The sequence below is a fragment of the Aotus nancymaae genome, unplaced genomic scaffold, assembly GCF_030222135.1.
Source record: "Aotus nancymaae isolate 86718 unplaced genomic scaffold, 86718_ANA_hifiasm-v0.15.2.pri h1tg000193l, whole genome shotgun sequence".
NCBI lineage: Eukaryota > Metazoa > Chordata > Mammalia > Primates > Aotidae > Aotus > Aotus nancymaae.
The window spans coordinates 682,307-707,559 of record NW_026988608.1 but is presented as its reverse complement, the minus strand read 5'-3'; the positions used below and the strand labels follow the sequence as shown (position 1 = coordinate 707,559).

Here is a 25,253-nt window from a genome sequence, read left to right as displayed (position 1 = left end):
CCTCTGGAACATTCCAAACCCCCCGAATCTGAAATCCACACACTCTGGCCTCAAGCGTCTTGGGTAAGGGGCGCTCAGGCTGTGGGTCACGTTCGACCTCCTGTACTCATCCTATATGCGGCTCTTCTCTCACATTTTCATCTCTCATTTTTCATCTGTTCTCTGTATCTTCTAACCCTTCATTTAGTTTTCTTTCAACTCCAGGAATTACCTCTGTAATTTTCAAGGGTTTCTGGCCCCCAACTGTGCCTCTGCTTTCAGTCCGTAAATGCCGTATCCCCCCAAGTCTCTTCATGGTGTTGTTTTTGTCTGAAATGTTCTCTTCGGATCCTTACATGATCTGTTTCATCCGGAGTCATTTTCCATTTCTGTGATTTGGTCTTCTCTTGAAAGCGGAAGGGACTTCTCCAAGGCCTGAGGAGCCTCAGCTCCTCCCGAGGGTGTGGTTAAGATGCTGGCGTAGAGCTCTAGGGTCAGGGGTTGCCAGGCAGGGACATCAGAGCAGGTGAGTTTTCCTTACAGAAGCAAACGGATTTTATTACAGACTGCGGGAAAACACAACCTCTAGCCTCTGACAGAGGGATGCCAAAGAGAACGAATCCTGTCCACACTGTTTCGGAGGAAAGAGTCACAGTGAAAAGCCCCTCAGTGTCGGGAAAATGGTGGGACTGGGCTCCAGCCTCCCTGGTGAGCGTGGGGCACCAAGCGCAGAGGTGCCAGGCCAGCAGGGCAGGGTCCCAGGTGCACGGCTCTCAGCACGGCTCACAGCCTCCCAACCACTCGCAACCTCACCCCTACGAAGGCGGCGCTAACAGGCAATCGCCTGGGTCCAGTCCCAGCTCTGCCACTCACCCCAGCTGGGTGGCCTGAGGAACAACTTGGCCTCTGCCTGCCTGTTTCCTGCTCTGGAGCCTCGGAATAGCAGTGCCTACCAACTGAGAAGAGTGAACGGGGCCTGGCGTGTGGCGCCCCATCATGGGCACTGAGAAGACTGAACGGGGCCTGGCCTGTGGCACCCCATCGTGGGCACTAAGACTGAACAGGGCCTGGCCTGTGGCGCCCCATCGTGGGCACTGAGAAGACTGAACGGGACCTGGCGTGTGATGCGTTGGTCCTGAGCATGGGCCTGCTTGTGCCCCTGAGCACCCAGGAGACCCTGGACACGTGGAAGTTGCTGCCATGAAACACGTCTTGGCATGTTCCTATGTTAGCCCCACTTCTCCCGACAGGTGTGGCCGACACAGGCCTTGGAGCCATCCCCGTGGGCAGGGCTGTGGGAAGATGGGGCAGGGGCATGGGGTGCTCCTTGCCTCTGGCAGGCGCTGCCCACACTGGCCATTTGGCAACAGGGAACATCTTTACAGCCTTTGGGTCAACGATTTCATCTTCCAGGATAATGAGACCCAGGAAATTAGCCAAAAAGAACCTTAAGGAAAACAGCCTTTACTGCAGGAATAATTACAACAGCAGCGCACGGACAGCAGCCTTCACTGCAGGAATAATTACAACAGCAACGCACGGACAGCAGCCTTCACTGCAGGAATAATTACAACAGCAACGTACGGACAGCAGCCCTCACTGCAGGAATATTTACAACAGCAACGCACGGACAGCAGCCTTCACTGCAGGAATAATTACAACAGCAGCGCACGGACAGCAGCCTTCACTGCAGGAATAATTACAACAGCAGCGCACGGACAGCAGCCTTCACTGCAGGAATAATTACAACAGCAACGTACGGACAGCAGCCTTCACTGCAGGAATAATTACAACAGCAGCGCACGGACAGCAGCCTTCACTGCAGGAATAATTACAACAGCAACGCACGGACAGCAGCCTTCACTGCAGGAATAATTACAACAGCAACGTACGGACAGCAGCCCTCACTGCAGGAATATTTACAACAGCAACGCACGGACAGCAGCCTTCACTGCAGGAATAATTACAACAGCAGCGCACGGACAGCAGCCTTCACTGCAGGAATAATTACAACAGCAGCGCACGGACAGCAGCCTTCACTGCAGGAATAATTACAACAGCAACGCACGGACAGCAGCCTTCACTGCAGGAATAATTACAACAGCAGCGCACGGACAGCAGCCTTCACTGCAGGAATAATTACAACAGCAGCGCACGGACAGCAGCCTTCACTGCAGGAATAATTACAACAGCAACGTACGGACAGCAGCCCTCACTGCAGGAATAATTACAACAGCAACGCACGGACAGCAGCCCTCACTGCAGGAATATTTACAACAGCAACGCACGGACAGCAGCCTTCACTGCAGGAATAATTACAACAGCAGCGCACGGACAGCAGCCTTCACTGCAGGAATAATTACAACAGCAGCGCACGGACAGCAGCCCTCACTGCAGGAATAATTACAACAGCAACGTACGGACAGCAGCCCTCACTGCAGGAATAATTACAACAGCAGCGCACGGACAGCAGCCTTCACTGCAGGAATAATTACAACAGCAGCGCACGGACAGCAGCCTTCACTGCAGGAATAATTACAACAGCAGCGCACGGACAGCAGCCTTCACTGCAGGAATAATTACAACAGCAGCGCACGGACAGCAGCCCTCACTGCAGGAATAATTACAACAGCAGCGCACGGACAGCAGCCCTCACTGCAGGAATATTTACAACAGCAACGCACGGACAGCAGCCTTCACTGCAGGAATAATTACAACAGCAGCGCACGGACAGCAGCCCTCACTGCAGGAATAATTACAACAGCAGCGCACGGACAGCAGCCCTCACTGCAGGAATAATTACAACAGCAACGTACGGACAGCAGCCCTCACTGCAGGAATATTTACAACAGCAACGCACGGACAGCAGCCTTCACTGCAGGAATAATTACAACAGCAGCGCACGGACAGCAGCCCTCACTGCAGGAATATTTACAACAGCAACGCACGGACAGCAGCCTTCACTGCAGGAATAATTACAACAGCAGCGCACGGACAGCAGCCTTCACTGCAGGAATAATTACAACAGCAGCGCACGGACAGCAGCCCTCACTGCAGGAATAATTACAACAGCAGCGCACGGACAGCAGCCCTCACTGCAGGAATATTTACAACAGCAACGCACGGACAGCAGCCTTCACTGCAGGAATAATTACAACAGCAGCGCACGGACAGCAGCCTTCACTGCAGGAATAATTACAACAGCAGCGCACGGACAGCAGCCCTCACTGCAGGAATAATTACAACAGCAGCGCACGGACAGCAGCCCTCACTGCAGGAATATTTACAACAGCAACGCACGGACAGCAGCCTTCACTGCAGGAATAATTACAACAGCAGCGCACGGACAGCAGCCCTCACTGCAGGAATATTTACAACAGCAACGCACGGACAGCAGCCTTCACTGCAGGAATAATTACAACAGCAGCGCACGGACAGCAGCCTTCACTGCAGGAATAATTACAACAGCAGCGCACGGACAGCAGCCCTCACTGCAGGAATAATTACAACAGCAGCGCACGGACAGCAGCCCTCACTGCAGGAATATTTACAACAGCAACGCACGGACAGCAGCCTTCACTGCAGGAATAATTACAACAGCAGCGCACGGACAGCAGCCCTCACTGCAGGAATATTTACAACAGCAACGCACGGACAGCAGCCCTCACTGCAGGAATAATTACAACAGCAGCGCACGGACAGCAGCCTTCACTGCAGGAATAATTACAACAGCAGCGCACGGACAGCAGCCCTCACTGCAGGAATAATTACAACAGCAGCGCACGGACAGCAGCCCTCACTGCAGGAATATTTACAACAGCAACGCACGGACAGCAGCCTTCACTGCAGGAATAATTACAACAGCAGCGCACGGACAGCAGCCTTCACTGCAGGAATAATTACAACAGCAGCGCACGGACAGCAGCCCTCACTGCAGGAATAATTACAACAGCAGCACACGGACAGCAGCCCTCACTGCAGGAATATTTACAACAGCAACGCACGGACAGCAGCCTTCACTGCAGGAATAATTACAACAGCAGCGCACGGACAGCAGCCCTCACTGCAGGAATATTTACAACAGCAACGCACGGACAGCAGCCTTCACTGCAGGAATAATTACAACAGCAGCGCACGGACAGCAGCCTTCACTGCAGGAATAATTACAACAGCAGCGCACGGACAGCAGCCCTCACTGCAGGAATAATTACAACAGCAGCGCACGGACAGCAGCCCTCACTGCAGGAATAATTACAACAGCAACGCACGGACAGCAACCTTCACTGCAGGAATAATTACAACAGCAGCGCACGGACAGCAGCCTTCACTGCAGGAATAATTACAACAGCAGCGCACGGACAGCAGCCTTCACTGCAGGAATAATTACAACAGCAACGTACGGACAGCAGCCCTCACTGCAGGAATAATTACAACAGCAACGCACGGACAGCAGCCCTCACTGCAGGAATATTTACAACAGCAACGCACGGACAGCAGCCTTCACTGCAGGAATAATTACAACAGCAGCGCACGGACAGCAGCCTTCACTGCAGGAATAATTACAACAGCAGCGCACGGACAGCAGCCCTCACTGCAGGAATAATTACAACAGCAACGTACGGACAGCAGCCCTCACTGCAGGAATAATTACAACAGCAGCGCACGGACAGCAGCCTTCACTGCAGGAATAATTACAACAGCAGCGCACGGACAGCAGCCTTCACTGCAGGAATAATTACAACAGCAGCGCACGGACAGCAGCCTTCACTGCAGGAATAATTACAACAGCAGCGCACGGACAGCAGCCCTCACTGCAGGAATAATTACAACAGCAACGCACGGACAGCAGCCCTCACTGCAGGAATATTTACAACAGCAACGCACGGACAGCAGCCTTCACTGCAGGAATAATTACAACAGCAGCGCACGGACAGCAGCCTTCACTGCAGGAATAATTACAACAGCAGCGCACGGACAGCAGCCCTCACTGCAGGAATAATTACAACAGCAACGTACGGACAGCAGCCCTCACTGCAGGAATAATTACAACAGCAGCGCACGGACAGCAGCCTTCACTGCAGGAATAATTACAACAGCAGCGCACGGACAGCAGCCTTCACTGCAGGAATAATTACAACAGCAGCGCACGGACAGCAGCCTTCACTGCAGGAATAATTACAACAGCAGCGCACGGACAGCAGCCTTCACTGCAGGAATAATTACAACAGCAGCGCACGGACAGCAGCCTTCACTGCAGGAATAATTACAACAGCAGCGCACGGACAGCAGCCCTCACTGCAGGAATAATTACAACAGCAACGTACGGACAGCAGCCTTCACTGCAGGAATAATTACAACAGCAGCGCACGGACAGCAGCCTTCACTGCAGGAATAATTACAACAGCAACGCACGGACAGCAGCCTTCACTGCAGGAATAATTACAACAGCAACGTACGGACAGCAGCCCTCACTGCAGGAATATTTACAACAGCAACGCACGGACAGCAGCCTTCACTGCAGGAATAATTACAACAGCAGCGCACGGACAGCAGCCTTCACTGCAGGAATAATTACAACAGCAGCGCACGGACAGCAGCCTTCACTGCAGGAATAATTACAACAGCAACGCACGGACAGCAGCCTTCACTGCAGGAATAATTACAACAGCAGCGCACGGACAGCAGCCTTCACTGCAGGAATAATTACAACAGCAGCGCACGGACAGCAGCCTTCACTGCAGGAATAATTACAACAGCAACGTACGGACAGCAGCCCTCACTGCAGGAATATTTACAGTAGCAACGCATGGACAGCAGCCCTCACTGCAGGAATATTTACAACAGCAACGCACGGACAGCAGCCTTCACTGCAGGAATAATTACAACAGCAGCGCACGGACAGCAGCCTTCACTGCAGGAATAATTACAACAGCAGCGCACGGACAGCAGCCCTCACTGCAGGAATAATTACAACAGCAACGTACGGACAGCAGCCCTCACTGCAGGAATATTTACAACAGCAACGCACGGACAGCAGCCTTCACTGCAGGAATAATTACAACAGCAGCGCACGGACAGCAGCCTTCACTGCAGGAATAATTACAACAGCAACGCACGGACAGCAGCCCTCACTGCAGGAATATTTACAACAGCAAGGCACGGACAGCAGCCCTCACTGCAGGAATATTTACAACAGCAGCGCACGGACAGCAGCCCTCACTGCAGGAATATTTACAACAGCAACACACGGACAGCAGCCCTCACTGCAGGAATATTTACAACAGCAGCGCACGGACAGCAGCCCTCACTGCAGGAATAATTACAACAGCAACGCACGGACAGCAGCCTTCACTGCAGGAATAATTACAACAGCAACGCACGGACAGCAGCCTTCACTGCAGGAATAATTACAACAGCAACGCACGGACAGCAGCCTTCACTGCAGGAATATTTACAACAGCAGCGCACGGACAGCAGCCCTCACTGCAGGAATATTTACAACAGCAGCGCACGGACAGCAGCCCTCACTGCAGGAATATTTACAACAGCAACGCACGGACAGCAGCCCTCACTGCAGGAATATTTACAACAGCAACGCACGGACAGCAGCCCTCACTGCAGGAATAATTACAACAGCAACGCACGGACAGCAGCCCTCACTGCAGGAATATTTACAACAGCAGCGCACGGACAGCAGCCCTCACTGCAGGAATATTTACAACAGCAGCACACGGACAGCAGCCCTCACTGCAGGAATATTTACAACAGCAGCGCATGGACAGCAGCCCTCACTGCAGGAATATTTACAACAGCAGCGCACGGACAGCAGCCCTCACTGCAGGAATATTTACAACAGCAGCGCACGGACAGCAGCCCTCACTGCAGGAATATTTACAACAGCAGCACACGGACAGCAGCCCTCACTGCAGGAATATTTACAACAGCAGCGCACGGACAGCAGCCCTCACTGCAGGAATATTTACAACAGCAGCGCACGGACAGCAGCCCTCACTGCAGGAATATTTACAACAGCAACGCACGGACAGCAGCCCTCACTGCAGGAATATTTACAACAGCAACGCACGGACAGCAGCCCTCACTGCAGGAATAATTACAACAGCAATGCACGGACAGCAGCCCTCACTGCAGGAATATTTACAACAGCAGCGCACGGACAGCAGCCCTCACTGCAGGAATATTTACAACAGCAGCGCACGGACAGCAGCCCTCACTGCAGGAATATTTACAACAGCAGCGCACGGACAGCAGCCCTCACTGCAGGAATATTTACAACAGCAACGCACGGACAGCAGCCCTCACTGCAGGAATAATTACAACAGCAACGCACGGACAGCAGCCCTCACTGCAGGAATAATTACAACAGCAACGCACGGACAGCAGCCCTCACTGCAGGAATAATTACAACAGCAGCGCACGGACAGCAGCCCTCACTGCAGGAATATTTACAACAGCAGCGCACGGACAGCAGCCCTCACTGCAGGAATATTTACAACAGCAACGCACGGACAGCAGCCCTCACTGCAGGAATAATTACAACAGCAACGCACGGACAGCAGCCCTCACTGCAGGAATAATTACAACAGCAGCGCATGGAAAACAACCTCATTTTCAAATATCGGGAAAAGATTAGGGACGATAATAATTGCTCAACTGGATGGAACATGATAAGCTACTGAAAGTGAGAACCATGAAAATTCAAGGGAAGAATGGGAACGTTCTGGGTCCGGCTGTGCCAGTGACGGGCCTGGCGGGCGGCTGAGTCGGGAGGTGAGTGAGGACCCAGAGCCAGAGGCGATGTTCCCTCATTGAAATTATCCTTATTTATTTCCAAACTTAATTAGCGTGCATATCTGTCTATTCAAAATTACTTCAAACAAACCTGTATGTCGTCAGAAATGGCAGATGGAAGCCACTGTCCACCTGCTACAGGCTGAACGTCTGTGCCCTCAGAATTCCCATACGGAAAAGCGTTCACCCCATGGTGCTGGTCTTTTTGTAAGGGACCCCAGAGAGCTCCCCGCCCCTTCCACCACGTGAGGACACAGCAGGAAGCACCATCTGTGAGCCAGGAAGGGGCCCTCCGTAGACGCCGAACCTGCCACACCTCGACGGGACTTCCAGCCTCTGGAACTGTGAGCAGGAACCACCTAGGGTTGGAGCCCCCCCATCTGTGGCCCTTTGTCTCAGCCTCTGAATGGGCTGAGACCCCTTCTGTGTCTGCCACGCACACACGGCCAGCTGGCCACACACCCCTCCTGCTGAGGCCCATGTGACTTCAGAATCCTCCTGACCCAGCTTTCCACAGGGCCACTGATGACTCGTCCATGAGAGCAGGGGCCGGCAGGCGGGGGGAAGCTTTCGGGCCTGGGCCTGGGGACCCGGTGGAGCACCCTGATCTGTGACTGCGACCGAGGCCCATGCTCCCTGCCCCTGTTCGGGGAATTCGTCCAGTCACGAGAGGCTACTCACGGACCAAGTGTCTTCAGGTACTTGACGCCCATCTCAACGGCCTTGTGAGCACAGGCCATGGTGGTCTCATGGTCACGTGTCGTGTAGGCGAAGTGGGTCAGCCGCGTCAGGGTCTGCAGCTCCACCAGGGGGTCCGACCAGTTGCACTCAGAAGCCATTTTCACCAACTTCCAGTGGGCGGCAGGAGAAGGAGCACCGTGTGAGCGACAGCAACCTTCCCTCCGCCTACTCCCCACGATCACGCAGCGCATGTGATTCTAAACAGAGGCGCGGCCTGTGGAGGCCACCGCATGCTGCCCACAAAAGCAGAGCTGCCACGTCCATGCCTGTGAGGGCCCCTAATGTCCCGTGGCTCCCACACCCCACAGGCTGTCCTGGACACAGCACAGGTGTGTGCAGCCCCCTGGCTACCCCTGACCTGCACTGAGTGGCTCAGGGTGGGGCGGGACATGAAGGGTCTGCTCAGACGGCGTGTGCCTCACCCCGGGAGACAGGGGCGCTCCGAGCGTGAAGCTGATGGAAGCACGTGGAGGGCGCAGTTCTGTCGGGAGGTGGGGGAGAGTGGGGGCGAGCCTGCGCACTGGGGCCTGAGTCCTGCCCACCTCGGGCAACACCCTCAGAGCCTTGGGGTCCTCACCCCTGGCCTCCCAGGACCCCTGGGGACACCTACCTGGGCCAGGGAGGGGACGGTGAAGTCCATGAGGCCCAGCCCGTTGCACGAGTACATTTCCAAGGCAACAAGGACTCTGGTTATCGAGCTGACATCCTCGTTGGTGCCCTGGTGGGGAGGATGCCCTGAGTGTGTCAGCCCCAAGGCTGCAGGGAAAGTCTGGAACACGTGTGAACATAACACTGTGGGGGAGCATCTGGAATATGCCTGAATTTAACACTGCAAGGTATTAGTTTAAGGGCCATAATCAGACCCTGAAATTGGGATCATTTATACCTGAGGTTATGTTTGTAACTGTTGACCTACCCACCTTCTCAGACAAAAAAGAGCCCCAAGGCCGTGCAGCCCCGTGTGTGAGGCAGTCTTGTTGGACGGCCAGGTGACCCCCGCGGAGGGAAGGACCAGTGGGTCTGACATGGTGGCTGCCTGAGTAGGCAGGTCGATGCCTGGACCCTCCCTGCCTCCCTGGGCCCCACTTGGCCCCTCGCTCCTGGCCAGGCTTTAAGGCCCCTCCTCCATCAGGCTTTCCAGGAGCTCACGGGACCTCCCAGAGCCCACTTAGCCCTGGGAAAGGGCAGCACCCCCAGAGGCCCAGCAGCTCACAGACCCCATGGATGGGTGGGCAGAGGAGGCTCCCATCAGGGAGTGCCAGACCGCCCCGATGGTGCCATCTGGAGCTAAGTGGTCCCGGCGGCCCAGCACCCCCGGCTGCCTGGACATCTATGTCCCCAGGGCAGCGGTCGGAGCCCAGATGCCAACGGGGGTGCCCACCTGCTCCTCGGTGCCCAGCCGTGGCCCGATCTGCTGCTGCAGGAGCTGCTTGGCCTTGACCCAGGTGGCGAGGAGCTGCTGCCGGATGCGGGTGGGCACCGTCTCCTCTGGCGTGCTCCCGTTGGTCAGGTTCAGGGCAAACTCACAGACCTGGGATGGACGCGTTCTTAGTCATGACACCTGAATTCTCGACAGGGGACCCTGAGCCAAGATCCAAACCATTTAGAGATAGATGGCCCCAGCTCCTGGTCCAGCCCGTGAAGGGCCCGTAGCACCTCAGGCTCAGGCCCTCCAGGGGCTGCACGGCAAACCCAGCAGATGAAGCCCCCAACCCCGGGAGCCGAGGACGCGACTGCACACACAGGGAGGCAGCTGCCACCCGGCCTCCAGTGCACCCCAGCCTCTGGCTGGGACAGAGGAGCTGTGCCGGCTCCCCTCGCCCACTGCGGCTGGTATCGGTTGGGGGTGGGGCAGCGAGGATGGAGCCCCAAAATCCGGGACATGAAATTTGCCATGTGCTTTGCCCACAGTGAAGGGCATATGGGCTGCTGCTCTGAGCCTCTGGGTTGCGCCCCAGGTCCCTGCCTCGCCGGCCGTGTGACCAGGCAAGATTCTTCATGCTGTGCCTCAGTTTCCCCACCTCTACGTAGAAACAAAACCCAGTAATGTGTCGTCGTGAGGATCAGTGAGTCCCTGTTCAGAGCCTCACCCAGTGCAGAAGGCACAGGCCACCGGGAGCTGCCACTGGCTGACCCAGAGACGTCCCATCTCTCGCTTTCTCTTCCCCAGTAAAGCATAACGCGAACACCTCTCCTTGCAAAATGTCTCAGTAGCTCAGACAGCTGCTGGGCAGCGTCCTTCCTTCTGGATTAACTTTCAAACACATGTCAGATTCCACAAAGACATCCCGTCGGAATGTCTGGGGAGTCCTGACTCCCCTCCTCACCACCTGGCTCCTGGTGGGGCTGTGCGGATGCCCGGCCCGGGAGCTACCCTAGCCGGCTTCCTGTGCCTCTTCCTCACACACTGCCATTCACTCCATGCTCCCGGAGTCAATTGCCAGGTCAGTGCCAGGGCTTCCCCTCAGCATCTGGATCCGGCCATCATCACATCCGCGAGGAAGCTCCTCTGCACCCAGCAGCTGCCTCCTGGGGCAGCAGCAGGTTCAGCCACAGACAGCTGCCCAAGCCGTCCACAGCACCCTCCCTTCTGCAGCCTCCAGCCCGACCCCTGCAGGCCCCTGGGCAGCCTCCATCCCGAACCCGAAAGGCCCCTGGGGCCGGCCCCTTGTCCCTTCTCAGAACCTGCACCTGATGCCCAGCTGGTGCTCCAGGCTAGCCCACACTGACTGCCCAGGGCCAGTCGTCCCCACTGGGAGCTGGCAGCACCAGGGCCCTCTCCACTCTGGCTCTGGCCTGGCGCAGCTGACCGTGAGCGCTGACCGTGAGCGCCGTGCCGCAGACTCGAGACTCTCTGGCCCATGGTTTTATCCATGGTCCAGAAAGGGTCACGCAGGACGAGCTTTAGCACGAAGGCTTCCTGCAAGGGCGGAGACAGGCACCCATGCCTCGCCGGGGACACTCAAGGCCTCCCTGTCCTGGCCCAATGTGGGTGCTCCACACTCAGGCGACGTGAGGTTCCTGATAGACCCCCTTAACTCATTAAGAAATGGGCTTTCTCCCAGTTTTAAGCAGCTCTTCTGAGTTAGAAATGAGCAATGGGTCAGCAAGCACTTCAGTATCCGGCAGCGAGGACACTGTTTTCTCTCTTTCCTTCGGGATTGCAACAAGATCCAAATTCCATGGGAGAAATGACCTGCTGCGCGCCAGCATCGCTGCACACGCTGGGTCTGCTGCATTTTGCTGGAGTGGCTGCAGGGACGTGTGGGTGGCTCGGTCTGTTTCTTGCTGTTCCAATCCGCCATTTCTCCTATTTCTACTCTCCTCTCCACCTGGAGGAGCCACCTGAGCCCGTGTCTTGCTTTGCTCTCTCCAGCCCCCGCCTTATTTCCCAGCAGTGGGGGCCCCTGATGTTTTACTTCCTAAATTGTTCTCACATCTGTCACCGCTACTGAGGGAAGTTTGCTCTCCCAGGGCCTTTCCAGGAGCCTTCAGAAGCTCCGCCCCCAGCCTCCCGGTCTGCAGGGCTGCCTCTTGGGTCAGCTGCCTCCCCCACCACCGCCCCACACACACACGCACGCACACACACACATGCACGCACACGCACAAGCACACACACGCACACGCACGCGCACACACACACACACCCCCCTCTCTCTCTCTCCACTCTCCTCTCCTCTCTCTCCTGCTCTCTCTCTCTCTTTCTCTCTGCATCATGGAGGTGGTACCTCCACCGCTGTTTTGATCTCGGAGGTGGCTCCTGCATCCAGTGGGCTGTGAAAGGCATTTGCTCGCACCAATTTCCTGGACTTCTCAGCAGCCAGGGCTGGAATCCAGCTGATGATCAGGCCTCGTGCCAGCGTGTTGCAGAGCGTCACCAGCATCACAGGGTCCCTGGGAGACACACTCATCAGAGGGAACCGTGGCCCCCGCAGGGCGCACCTGGTCCTATGCGCGGAGTCCTCAGGTAGCAGGACTGAGGTGCACGGTGCCCACGACCCTCCTCTGCTGAGACGCAGGGGGCCACGGAGCGCAGCTGTTTTGGGGTGTCCCGAGGGAAGGGGCCGGCTGTGGGAAGAAGCCCCTCCTCGCAGGAACACAGTGCAGTCGACCCACACGCACCCGCTGTGGCCTGTGGCCTTGACGATGCTCAGGAGGTGGTGCAGGGCGTCCACCAGCTCCTTCTGCCGCCCGGCCAGGATCAGGTGGCGGCTGTGGTTCAGGACGTAGACCACAGCGTTCTGCACGATCCATGCCTCCTGGAGTTCCTGTCCAATCTCTGCAGAGCGCAGCCAGTTATTCATGGCGTACTGGGACAGGCTCTCAATCCAGGTTCTGCAAAATGTGCATCATCAAGCCCTTAGCGTGGGGTCCCCGGCCCCAGGGCCAGGGACCAGGACTGCTGTGTGGCCTGCAAGGAACTGGGCCGTGCGGCAGGAAGTGGGCAGCAGGCAGGCTAGTGACCAAGGCTTCATCGGTATTTACAGGCGCCCCCATCACTGGCACTCCTTCCCGTCCCATCAGCGGCCACATTTGTGTCCTAGGAACTCGAACACTATTGTGACCTGCACATTTCAGGGACGTAGGTTTCCTGCTCCTTGTGAGAATCAGACGAATGCCTGATGATCTGAAGTGGAACAGTTTCATCCTGAAACCAGCCTCCACCCAGACAGTCCATGGAAAAATTGTCTCCCACAAAACCAGTCCCAAAATGGTTGGGGACAACTGCCTGTGTGTGAAACAAAGCCTTTCCCCACCGCCCTTCCAAAAGAGCGCACGGACTCTTCCTGTGAGCCTCTCCTGTTTCTGGAAGTCTGTGGAGCACCGGGCTCAGAAAGGGGCTCCTGTGGGGACTGCATGGGGCAGAGGCGCGCTGCCTCACCACCCCACCCCTCAGCACCCCCAGCCTCCCACAGCCTCTACCTGAAGCAGCGTGGCCCAGCCCAGCGCTCCCCATTCCCGGCGGCCCCCTTGTTCCAGTGTGTCCTCATCCTCCCTGGACGCTTCCAACGGCCCCTGGCTGGTTCCCGTGGGCACAAGTGCTCACACCTGCCATGGGACCCCCGCTCCCCTCAAACCTCCCGGCCCCCTGCCCAAGGCTGTGTCCTGCCACACTGCTGCTGCCCTGTGCCTCCTGGCCTCTCTCCACACTGTGCTGCACCGCCCTCCCTCCTGGCCAAGGAAGCGTCACCCTCTTCCAGCCGCCACAGTCACCCGCAGGGTGCCCTTCCTCAGGTGCCGCCACACCGAGTGCAGGGCGGTCAGCCCTCACTCAGCAGTGTGCACGTGGACAGCGTCCGTCCGCCCCGCTAGACCAGGCTGGGTACACTTTTTCTGCAAGGTGCCAAATAGCATTTTGAGTTTTGCAAGCTCCATCTAATATTCACTGCCTACTTTTTCTATTTTGTTTTACAAATTTAAATGTGTCAAAGCCACTCTCAGCTCATGGGCTGTAAACAGCCTGGGCTCTAATTTTCAGACCCTCCTCTCTCTGTGAGCAGGCCTACCATGAGTGCAGAGCTCTGCCCAGCTTTGGGCCTGGACCTGGAGAGGCATCTGCAACCCGGGAGCCCGGGGCAGGCCTAGGCTAGGCGGCTCCTCACAGAGCCTGGAGCTGCTGCAGGAGGGAGGATCCCGAGAGGCCAAGGCCAAGGCCACCTGCAGCCGTCACCATCACCGCTGCTGCCTGACCTCCTCTCCCTCCACAGGGCTCGGCCAGGTGGGTGCAGGCGTGCACGGCAAGCACAGAGAGCTGGCTTTCCTTCTGCCCCGTGTGACAGCGAGGATGGGGTGCCGTGCCCAGCTTCTGCTGCGTGGGTAGTCAGGACAGCCATGCTTACCAGGTCCATGTGTTGACGTGGCTGCATCGGAGGGACAAGTTCCCATGCCCTGCGGCACGGCAGGTGACTACAGTCTACAGGGATGCTGGAGGGGGGCACTGAACGTTCCCAACACAGAGAAATAACGCACGTCCGGGGTGACAGCTTCGCTAACGACCCAGATCTGATCTCCACACGCTACACGGATGGAAACGTCACCCCAGAAGTTGTACGATTACTGTCAATGTAAAAACTAGTTAAAAATATTTAATTTTAGATTAAAAATAGGTAAAAACCACCACTTAGTAAAGCACTCCAATTTCATGATTGCTCTTAACTTAGAACCTCATGTTGGCAAACCCTATGAGCTATTCTACACAAACAAGTTTTTCCTATTGATACACAACGAGTTTTTGAGGCTCTTCCCACAATGGGAGGGAGAGCAAGGCTTTTCCTCTGAGCAAATACAGAAGCTGCTCCTTCTATTTTCCACCACGAATACCCGACCCCGTGAAAGCAGCTGACTCCACGGCTTGGGAGAAAGTGATGAGTGAGCAAGGCTGACACTCGAGCGCCCGGGAAAGGCGCCCGTGACCTCTCACTCGAGCGCCCGGGAAAGGCGCCCGTGACCTCTCACTCGAGGGCCGTGGGAAAGGCGCCTGTGACCTCTCACTCGAGCGCCGCGGGAAAGGCGCCCGTGACCTCTCACTCGAGGGCCGTGGGAAAGGCGCCCGTGACCTCTCACTCGAGGGCCGCGGGAAAGGCGCCCGTGACCTCTCACTCGAGGGCCGCGGGAAAGGCGCCCGTGACTTCTCACTCGAGCGCCGTGGGAAAGGCGCCCGTGACCTCTCACTCGTAGTAATAACAAGCCGCGCCTGGGGTCTCACTAGGGGACACTGCTAAAAACAGGTAAGACCATCCGTTAATCCGTTACTCCATTTTCCTCACCCCGTTTCCTCTTTTACGGTCTCGGTCATTCACGTGACGATGGACACCTTCCCCACGCGAGAAGGCTGTGTCCTTAGGAATGCAAAGGGTGTCCCTCCCCATGCCAGCCTCAGTGCAGGACACTCTGACCCGTGTCCCGGGCAGTGCTCAAGGCCGCGCCGCTGCCCACCTGTATGTGACCCACTCAGCACTCGCCTCCGGGGGCTCAGGCACGTAGCCGGCTGGGTGCTGGCTCAGGTCTTCCGGGGGGATGGCCCGGTCATTCAGCTCTACACCTTCTGACCGCAGCAAATGGACCGTGGCCTGTAAAACATGCGTGCAGTGGGAGAGACCGTGGTCAGAGCACCGGCCCAGCACCAGGTGGGGAACACACGCACCCTTCCCTTAGCTCTGATTTGCAAAGTGCCAAGCACAGCCAGGGAGACCCATCTGGCGTGCCCTTTGCAAGCTGGGCCTGCCTGACAGCCACTCCAGGGACTAAAGCCAGTCCCTCGTAGACTCTGTCCACCATCACAATGGGGGCGGGGAAGAGAAGGCTCCTTCCAGAGCACCGCACACCCCAGTGGACTGAAGGAGCCGCAGTGGCTTCCTGGCGTCAGCCGACCCCGGCCAGCACCTGCACCTCCCTGCATCATCATCACGTTTGAGATGCTTGAGGGCCAGGAGCTGCACCGGCCCCTGGAGCGTGGCTGAACACCCCCCACAGCCCCATGGCCTCCACTGGCTCTGGTTCCACCATCTGGGCTCCGGCTCCCTGAGCAGCGGGGTCTGTGCCACTTCCCTCTGTGACCCCAGCTGAGGGTGTGGGCCTGGCCCTTGGGAGCAGCTCAGTGGATGTACTGAATAAATCAGCAGGTGTGCTGGCCTCTGAGGCTGAGTGCCACGCACCCACTGAGTAAATCCACAGAAACCTAACCTAGAGTGGCTATGGGAACTCTGAAGTCACACAACGTCACAAAGGTCACACATGTTGGCATTGCACATGGCTGCGAGCTCAGACCCGAGGTCCCAGGGCTGGGTTTGGATCCAGCTCTGCCGTTTCCTACCTGCCGACTTTGGGCGGGGCGAGCCAGGGGGTTCTCTGTGCCTGTGTGGGAGGAAGAGGCCTGGCGGACCCACGGCACGGGCCCTGGACATCACACCCCGTTCAAAGTGCTTCCGCACGAACGCCAAGGTGTCATCCCTCAGCAGAGCGGCAGTCGCCACGTCTCACCCGCAACTGCAGATTCACCACTCAGAAGTGGTTCCCAAGAGAAATTTACACCCATGCATGTTTTGGTTTATATTTTTCTCCTAGAAAATCTTCCAAGAATCCAGGAAGTTTTCCCTCCCTCATGGTCATTTTGTTTGAAGTGCAGAAGGTTCTATGATGAGAAGTATCTGCGGCGGATTAACAGGCCACGTGGACACCAACAGCAGCCCTGCAGCAGGTTGCGCGGATGCAAGAAAGCAACCTCTGAGCCGTGCTGCAGGGACGCACCTCAAAACTGATGAGCCCCCTCCAAGATGCACCTCAGTGCTGACAAACCCCCTTCCGTCACCCACCTCGGCGCTGATGAACCCCCCCGTCACATCTCAGCGCTGATGAACCCTCTCCGCCACCCACCCCAGCGCTAATGAGCCCCCCGACCCACCCCAGCGCTGATGAACACCCCCGTCACCCATCTCAGCGCTGATAAACACCCCCAACCATCTCAGTGCTGATGAGCACCCCTCCGTGACGCACCTCAGCGTTGATGAACCCCACCTCCGCGAACTTCCGCAGCAGGTCAGGGGACACCTGCCTCTGCAGGACGACCTCAGGCTGGCTCCCAGCGTCCTGCACTGAGCTGTCCCCACCTCGCTTCTTCCTCCCTGAGAGAAACGGCAGCAGGTAAGGATCGTGTTTTTGTTCCAGCAAATAAATAAAAACACAAGAATTCCTGGTCCACCTTGGAGTGCCTGAGCCTCATCGCAGCTGCATGTAGAGGCACCCAGGTGGGCAGGAGGGCCGTAAGTGGGCAGCTGGCCCAGGGCGGGGCCGGAGGAGCTCTCTGTGTGGGCAGAGCTGGCTGCCGACTGGGCTCCCAGCCAGGGCTTGCTCTTGGCCACATCCCTGCAGACGCTCTTGGCACATGTGGCTCTCCAAGCACCTCCTGCCTCCCCCGCCTTCTTGGGGGGTGCCCTCCCGACCCCTGCAGGACTCCCAGGCCTCCGTGCCCATTCTGTCACCTCCCTCCCTCATCTCTTTGGGTCCTGACTGTCCCTGAGACGGGAGCTTCTCCAGGGCTCGGTGCTGACTGTGAGGAGCCTGCTCCACCCATGTTCCGTTCCATGCTGGGCTTGTGGCCGCTGCCCTCTGCCCTTGGGCACCCCGCATAGGCATCTGCTCACCGCTGTGGCTGCCCCTGCCTGAGCCTCTGAGACCTCTAGTGACGAGTTGGAACGTACTGATGGTGCTCGTGGCATGGCTGACTCAGCCAGACGTGGCTGCCACCCGTGATTGGCGGTCCTGATTAGTGGGAACTGTGACTATTGTAACATGGGAATACCCTTTCTCACGTGAAGGCCCCATGAGTCGAAACTGCATGAACCACAGCCCTTCCTGCAAACGGAGGGCGGCCGCGGCCCGGCTGGGACACACTCGTGAGGGGCGTACGAACCTCTCCGCAGCCTCAGCTTCTTCACCTTGACGTTGTCATACAGGAGGCAGAAGCGGCTCGCCGTCCGACAGACGTCCCACACGCCCTGCTTCCGCGCCACCTTGGCTAGCTCCGCCCAGATCTGAATCCTGCTCACCGAGGATCCGGGGAGGGAAAAGTGAGTACACAGACGTGGCAGCTGAACTAGAAGCACCTGGGCTGGCTGCCTGAGAAAAAGCCACTGAGGCTCTGCAGTCTACAGGTGGCAAAAGGAGCCCAGCATGCACGGTGGGGACGGCCTGGCGGGGGCATGTCCTGGGGCGGGCGCAGCTCTCCGCCTCCCCATCAGCCAGCTGTGTGCGGCGCCTCCATCCCCGTGGCGAGAAGAAAGGCCACCCAATCCACTCTCCGGGGCTGCGTGGGGCAGGCCTCCCTGGGGTGGTGCCAAAAATCAGCATGCTCCGGTCACCAGCACTGCGTGCCCTCCAAGTGACAGAAGGGACAGGGCGGCTGTGCACCTCACAGGCCGTGGCCATCATCACAGGCTGGGGGGGTCCCATCTGTCAGGACCCCTACGCAGGGGCTTCCTCCCACCATCCTGGAGGAGGTGGCCTGGCGTGTCCTCAGATGGCCACATGTGGGGTCAGCTCAGCCACCACAGACACTGGCTCTCTGGCTGAGTGACCCCCGGGCTGGGCTGTGCATGGCTCTGACCTCCTCCGTCCTCACCTCTCCTGCTCTGACCTCCTCCCCGCTCACCTCTCCTGCTCTCACCTCCTCCCCGCTCACCTCTCCTGCTCTCACCTCCTCCCCGCTCACCTCTCCTGCTCTCACCTCCTCCCCGCTCACCTCTCCTGCTCTCACCTCCTCCCCGCTCACCTCTCCTGCTCTCACCTCCTCCCCGCTCCCCTCTCCTGCCCTCACCTCCTCCCCGCTCACCTCTCCTGCCCTCACCTCCTCCCCGCTTCCCTCTCCTGCCCTCACCTCCTCCCTGCTCACCTCTCCTGCTCTCACCTCCTCCCTGCTCACCTCTCCTGCCCTCACCTCCTCCCCGCTCACCTCTCCTGCCCTCACCTCCTCCCCGCTCACCTCTCCTGCCCTGGCCTTCCCCTCACTCACCTCTCCTTGTCATTTTCATAGCCCAGCCGCCGCAGGTGCCCAGCAGCTTTGTCCACGCTGACAATGTGGTGCCGTGCCTTCGAGCAAAGGTAGCTGAACCGGCCCCTGTTCTTCCCAGTGGACACTGAGGATTGAAAGGAAAATGCAGGACTTCCCTGTGAGGATGCAGGGAGAAGACGGCATCCACAAGGCAAGGAGAGAGCCCTCAGGAGGAACAGCCCTGCCCACGCTTTGACGTCAGCCTGGGGCTGGGAGGGGGAAGCTCCTGTTGTCTTAGAGGTGGAGCCCATGGACTCCGTCCCAGCAGCCAGGCACCAGCCACGGCCGTGGAGACCCTCCCTGGGCCTTGCCAGACCTGGCGGGCCGAGGTCGGAGGACACCGCCTGTGGATGGCCCGAACTTCACGGGACACAGCACGGTCCTCGCACATCCAGGGGCCGTGGCAGGGCGGCATGGGGACCGGGGAGGCCCTGGGGCAGCCTTGAAGCCACTCCAAGGTGGACAGTTCCAGGCTGGGGGAGCCCAGGGTGGCGCTCACCTTTGGCTTCATTCTCACTGTCCAGCACGATCTGAAAGGTGTCGGGGGCTAAGGCCAGGCCCGCGTTCACCAGGAGGGCCCGCTTCTTCCTGACGCTGTCCTTCGGGGGAGCTTTTTTTGCCTGTGAAAAGCAGAGACTGATGAGCGAGGGGCCTTCTCCCACTTCTGGAGCCTCCTAGCCTTTGGCAGGGGCCTGTGTGGGCCTCATGCCCACAGAAGCAGGGACAGCTCGGTCCCAGGCCTCCTTGCTTCAGGCGGCCCTGGGCAGCTTCCGCTCTGCTGTGCGCATCCCCTCGGCGCCCGGCCTGGGCCCCACGCTGGGGCTGCAGCACCCGGCCTCCCCCACCTCCTAGGCAGCACCTGCTCGATGCACACGATGGCCTTGTCCTCAGCGTGCTCGGGGGCCTGGTACAGCGTGGTGCACAGGCGCAGCCGGGTGGAGGCCATCCGGAGCTGGTCCTGGTAGAGGCCCAGGCTGTCCAGGCGTGTGGCTTTCCACAGGTGCTCCATGGCGGGCTCCAGCCGGTCCTCGTCCTCCTCAATCTGCGCCATCTCCATGTGTACTTGGCAGCGGAGCAGCGTCATGAGGCTGTGGGGGCGGCGTGGCATCAGGGGCCCGGAGGGGCTTGGGTCACACCCCCAGGAGGAGGCCTGGAGAGGGCGGACTTGGTGCCTGGTGCCCTGGCTTTCCGCTGTCCTTCCAGTGACGTCCCTGCCTGGCCCTGGGGACTCACAAATGGGGACAAGAAGAGAAGACCCCGCAGACCCTGGAGGCCTCCCCACTCACCTCCCCTGCTTGCGACAGCAGACCCTGGGAGAAGGAAACCCAGGTGCTAGCCCAAGACTGCCTGGCTGTCTACCTGGGGACAACTTCCTGAAATGCGGGGTGTGATTCTCACGGGCCAAGGCAGCAGGGTTTGGGGTGCAGGGCTTTAAAGGAGGCTTGGCTCTGGAGAGGAGGGGCCACGCAGAGCAGCCAGAGCAGCCCATGTGGGGGTGCCCAGACCCTCTGGCCTCAGGCAGGCTGTAGGGGGAGCCCAGACCCCCGGCCTTGGGAAGGCTGTGTAGGGATCCCAGACCCCCTGGCCTCAGGCAGGCTGTAGGGGGAGCCCGGACCTCCGGCCTCGGGAAGGCTGTGTGGGGGTGCCCAGAACCCCCCCGGCCTCGCGCAGCCCGTGTAGGGATCCCAGACCCCCTGGCCTCAGGCAGGCTGCGTGTGTACAGTACAACTGTCACGCCGGGCGTGACGGCCCCAGGCTTGAGAAGCAGTTCTCGACACAGCCGTGCTGGGGTCTGAGGTTCACGCTGTGCTGTGGGAAGTCGAAGGACAGCCCAGCAGGGGTGTGAGGGGTGTGGTCACCGTGTTTTACGGCGTGTATCTCTGTGAAGTAAGCTAGCGCGACGCTGGCTTGACACAGACGGTGCTAAGTTAGGGTGCCTGCTCTCAGTCCTAGAGAAATCCCCCATTCCTTCAAAAGGTACAGCCGAGAAACCAAGAAGCCAGCCGTGGAAATAAAATAGAATTATAGGAAAACTCAGGGAGCCCCAGAGAAGGTGGGCAGGAGCGCTGGCGGGGCAGGGAGGCGGCAGACGGAGTCGGGACGGGGCCGGTGGACTCAGAGTCAACAGGTGCTGACGGCAACGAAGAGGCTGAGCCCCCACCAGAAAGAGAGCATTCTAATCAGCAAGAAAGCAAGACTCAGCCAGGCCCTGTGTGAAAGACACGCACTTACAAATGACTTTACACTGCACGTCTAAAGAGGCAGAGGCACGCGGGGTGGCGGGGGGTGGGGCACGGAGGCTGCGCCAGTAACAGCTGGTGGACTTCGAGACAGGGAGCTCGAGAGACAGGAACGTAAAGGGAGATTAAACAAAACACGGCCCCAGCACAGACAGCCAGGCTGGCGGAGCCACGGGTGGAGAGAGCCCCACAGTCACAGACCGCACAGCCAGGAGGGAGGCTGAGAGGGTCCAGACCACAGCGTCCTCGGGAGCCCGGAGCGTGCGGCGGCCCTGGGGGCCCCCAAGAGCGAGGTGCTTATTCCTCTCCCTGACGGCCTGAGCGAGTCCCTCAGTCCTGAAAACCTTTCCACAGAAACTAACAGAACAACACAGTTCCCCAGACCCCAGCGGCTTCATTGCTGAGTTCTATCAAACGTTTAAAGAAAAAAATTACAGGTATGACATAAATTTCTTCAGAAAGCAAAGAATTTTAGGAAAACACTTCCCAATGCATTTCATAAAGTCGACACGACCTTGATGTCAAAACCTGACGAAGGCATCACGGAAGCAGCAAATGCGGGCCGGTGACTTTGTGGACACACCTGCAGAAGTCCTAACAAAACAAGGGACCAAAGCTGGTCGCACGATGCCAGGAACGCAAGGCTGGGTCAGTGTTCGGACTCAATCCGTGTGATTCGACAAGAACAAAGGGAAGAAGGCACGTGACCACCGTAACAGACACGGAGGAGGGCACGTGACCATGGTAACACACACAGGAGGGCACGTGACCGTGGTAACACACACAGGAGAGCACGTGACCACCGTAACAGACACACAGGAGGGCACGTGACCGTGGTAACGCACACAGGAGGGCACATGACCGTGGTAACAGACACACAGGAGGGCAAGTGACCGTGGTAATGCACACAGGAGGGCACGTGACCGTGGTAACAGACACGGAGGAGGGCACGTGACCATGGTAACACACACAGGAGGGCACATGACCGTGGTAACACACACAGGAAGGCACGTGACCACCGTAACAGACACACAGGAGGGCACGTGACCGTGGTAACGCACACAGGAGAGCATGTGACCGCCGTAACAGACACACAGGAGGGCACGTGACCGTGGTAACGCACACAGGAGGGCACATGATCACTGTAACAGACACACAGGAACGCAGATGACCATGGTAACACAAACAGGAGGTCATGTGACCACCGTAACAGACATGGAGGAGGGCACGTGACCATGGTAACACACACAGGAGGGCGCGTGACTGCCATAACGGACACACAGGAGAGCACGTGACCTCTGTAACAGACATGCAGGAGGGCACGTGACCGTCATAACACACACAGGAAGACAAGTGACCATTGTAACCAATACATAGGAAGACACGTGACCATCCTAACAGTCACACAGGAAGATGTGACCGTTGTAACACACACAGGAGGACACGTGACCGTCGTGACAGACAGACAGGAAGGCACCTGACTGTTGTAACAGACACACAGAAACACTTGACAACATTTAGTCCCCGTTCATGAGTTAAAAAAAAACGTCGAAATGCTAGAAAAGCAGGGACGTCCTCCTGCTCTAACGGGAGCCAGTGACACGGGCGCGGCACACGCCCTAGATGAGGAGGCCGGGCCGGGTCCTCCCCACTGGCTGAGGAGCAGGGCGGGGGAGGGCAACGCTCAGCTGCAGCAGCTTCCAAGCCCCTCTGGCAGGTCCCAGGCAACGCCAGAGGCAAGAAAAAGAGACATCGGGCAGGTGGCGTGGATGTGTGCCCTGAAAGCCCTCACGGTGTCTTTCATAAGCGGATTTGGCCTCACAGAATATAAGGCCAACATATAAATATCAACTGTATTTCTACATATAACAAACAATGAGAAACTTAAGTGTAGAAAAACAATCCTGTAGATGATTGCATCAAGAGCCACACAACACCTGGGAGTGAGTTTGATGGAACACAGGCACGGCCTCTGCTAAAACCACAGGATGCCGCTGAGAGAAATCACGGACCCGCGCCAGTGCAGAGCGGGGTCGGCGCCGGGGCGGGAAGACTCGGTACCGTCGCGCTGCTGTTTCTCCCGAAGCTCATTTGCAGATTCTGTGTAATTCCCATTACACGGTTACCTCCCCACCCGCCCCACTAGCAATGGGCGAGCCGCTTCCTAAAAGTTTCATGGAAATACACAGGCCCGAGGATAACCAGGACAGCCTTCAAAGAGAACGCCGGAAGGCTTGCACTGCTCACGTCAAAAATCACGACAGACCTACGGGGATTGGGGAGCGTGGTGCAAGCTCACCTCAGACACACCGACGCACAGAGCGTGTCAGAGACTCCAGAAACAGACCTCGGCGCAGCTGACGCTCAACAGAGCTGCCAACGCGATTCTGGGAAAGGACGTACTTCTGACAAATGGTTCTGAAACAAAGGGAAGATCCGGATGGAGAAGAGTGAGGCTCGCCCTCTGCCTGCCACCGGCACCACACACCAAACTTCACTCTCCGTGGACGCTGAAGTGAACGCAAAAACAATACTAGAAACCCTCCAGAAAAGCGGCCCTCAAAGTGTGTCCGGGACTCTGGGGCTCTCTAAGACCCTTTCAGTGGGTCCACAAGGTTAAACTATTTTCATAACAGTCCTAAGACATTGTTTTGTACGTCCACTCCCAATTTCTCACAAATACATGTAAAAGAATGTTCCAGAGGCTTCACGGCACACCACGTCATGGCTACGATGCTACAGAAACGTGCGCTTGCGTGTTCTTGTCTGATATTTTCTCTACTTTGATGTCTAATACAATAAATATCAATAAATGTAATCTATCAAGTCAAAGCTCTTCAGGGTCCTCCATATTTTTCTTACTTTTAAATGACAGCAGCGGGACCTCGCTTTGCTGTCCAGGGTGCTCTCCAACTCCTGGGCTCAAGTGAGTCGAGCCGCCTGCCTCAGCCTCCCAGAGTTAGGATTGTAGGCATGAGCCACTGCGCCTGGCTGCCAATAACTGTTAAGAGTGTAAAAGGGTCCTGAAGCCGGTGTAAGAATTGCTATGCACAGGAAAACAGAAATCTGTAGCTTTTACGAAAGGTGAGTAATTCTCGGGCAGGACACAAAATTCGATAACCCTGTTACTGAGGAATTTGCAAACGTGGCCCCATTTGCCAGGAGACCTCTTGGCCTTTGAAAGACATCGTTCAGAAAGAGAGAAAGCAAACTGTAGCTGGGGGGAAAATATTCATAACACACACGTCGGACAAACATCTGTGTCAGGCATACATGAAGAACTCCGGTAGCTCAGGAACAGGAAGACAAATGACACAGCTCTTAAACGATTAAAAATGTTGAAAAGACACTTCATAAAATACAGGAGATGGCTGATAACCTCATAAAAGACGCTCATCACAAGTCATGAGGACCATTTAAAAAATCTACCTTGAAAGGCCAGCGGGCCAATGAGCGCGGCCAAACTTAAAACGGCTGCCAGCACTAAGTGTCTGTGAGGACGTGGAGCAGCCGGGATCCTGCAGAGCTGCTGGGACAGTGGGATGAGCGTCCCGGGACGGCGGCACGTGGGCCATGCCTGCCTCCGCGGCAGTGCGCACCTACAGCTGCCCCTTACAGCTAATCCCAGTCAACACCCGCCGATGGGTGAACGAGGGAATTGCTGAATATCCACCCCGTGGACCACTACTCAGTGAGAAAAGGAATGAGCTCCTGATACAGGCAACACAGGCGGATCTCACAGGCCTCAGCCCCCGAACGGACCCAGCCTCCAAGCAAGTGCGCGGCGCCCTCCCGGGAACACCAGGCTCCGAATGGGAACCGGCAGCTGCAGGATCACCAAGCAGACCAGTGCCTGCCGGGCGGCGGGGGCTTCACTGCGGGGCCTGGGAGCTTCTCAGGGTGCTGGAAGGGCCTCGTGTTGAAGAGGTGGGTGTGTC

General features: G+C 57.5%; 1 protein-coding gene across 1 annotated transcript in view; it reads right to left on the bottom strand.

Moving 5' to 3' along the window:
• The window catches only part of CFAP46 (cilia and flagella associated protein 46), a 140,898-nt gene that overhangs the window by 83,960 nt on the left and 31,685 nt on the right, over positions 1-25,253 (bottom strand). Inside the window, exons 12-22 of the mRNA XM_064371842.1 lie at positions 19,935-20,163; positions 19,575-19,695; positions 19,037-19,160; positions 17,939-18,066; positions 17,023-17,150; positions 15,466-15,599; positions 12,652-12,864; positions 12,258-12,423; positions 9,911-10,060; positions 9,140-9,247; positions 8,470-8,636 (exon numbers count right to left, since the gene is read on the bottom strand). Coding sequence (XP_064227912.1) covers positions 8,470-8,636; positions 9,140-9,247; positions 9,911-10,060; positions 12,258-12,423; positions 12,652-12,864; positions 15,466-15,599; positions 17,023-17,150; positions 17,939-18,066; positions 19,037-19,160; positions 19,575-19,695; positions 19,935-20,163 — 1,668 coding nt within the window. The remainder of the gene's footprint in view (positions 1-8,469; positions 8,637-9,139; positions 9,248-9,910; positions 10,061-12,257; positions 12,424-12,651; positions 12,865-15,465; positions 15,600-17,022; positions 17,151-17,938; positions 18,067-19,036; positions 19,161-19,574; positions 19,696-19,934; positions 20,164-25,253) is intronic.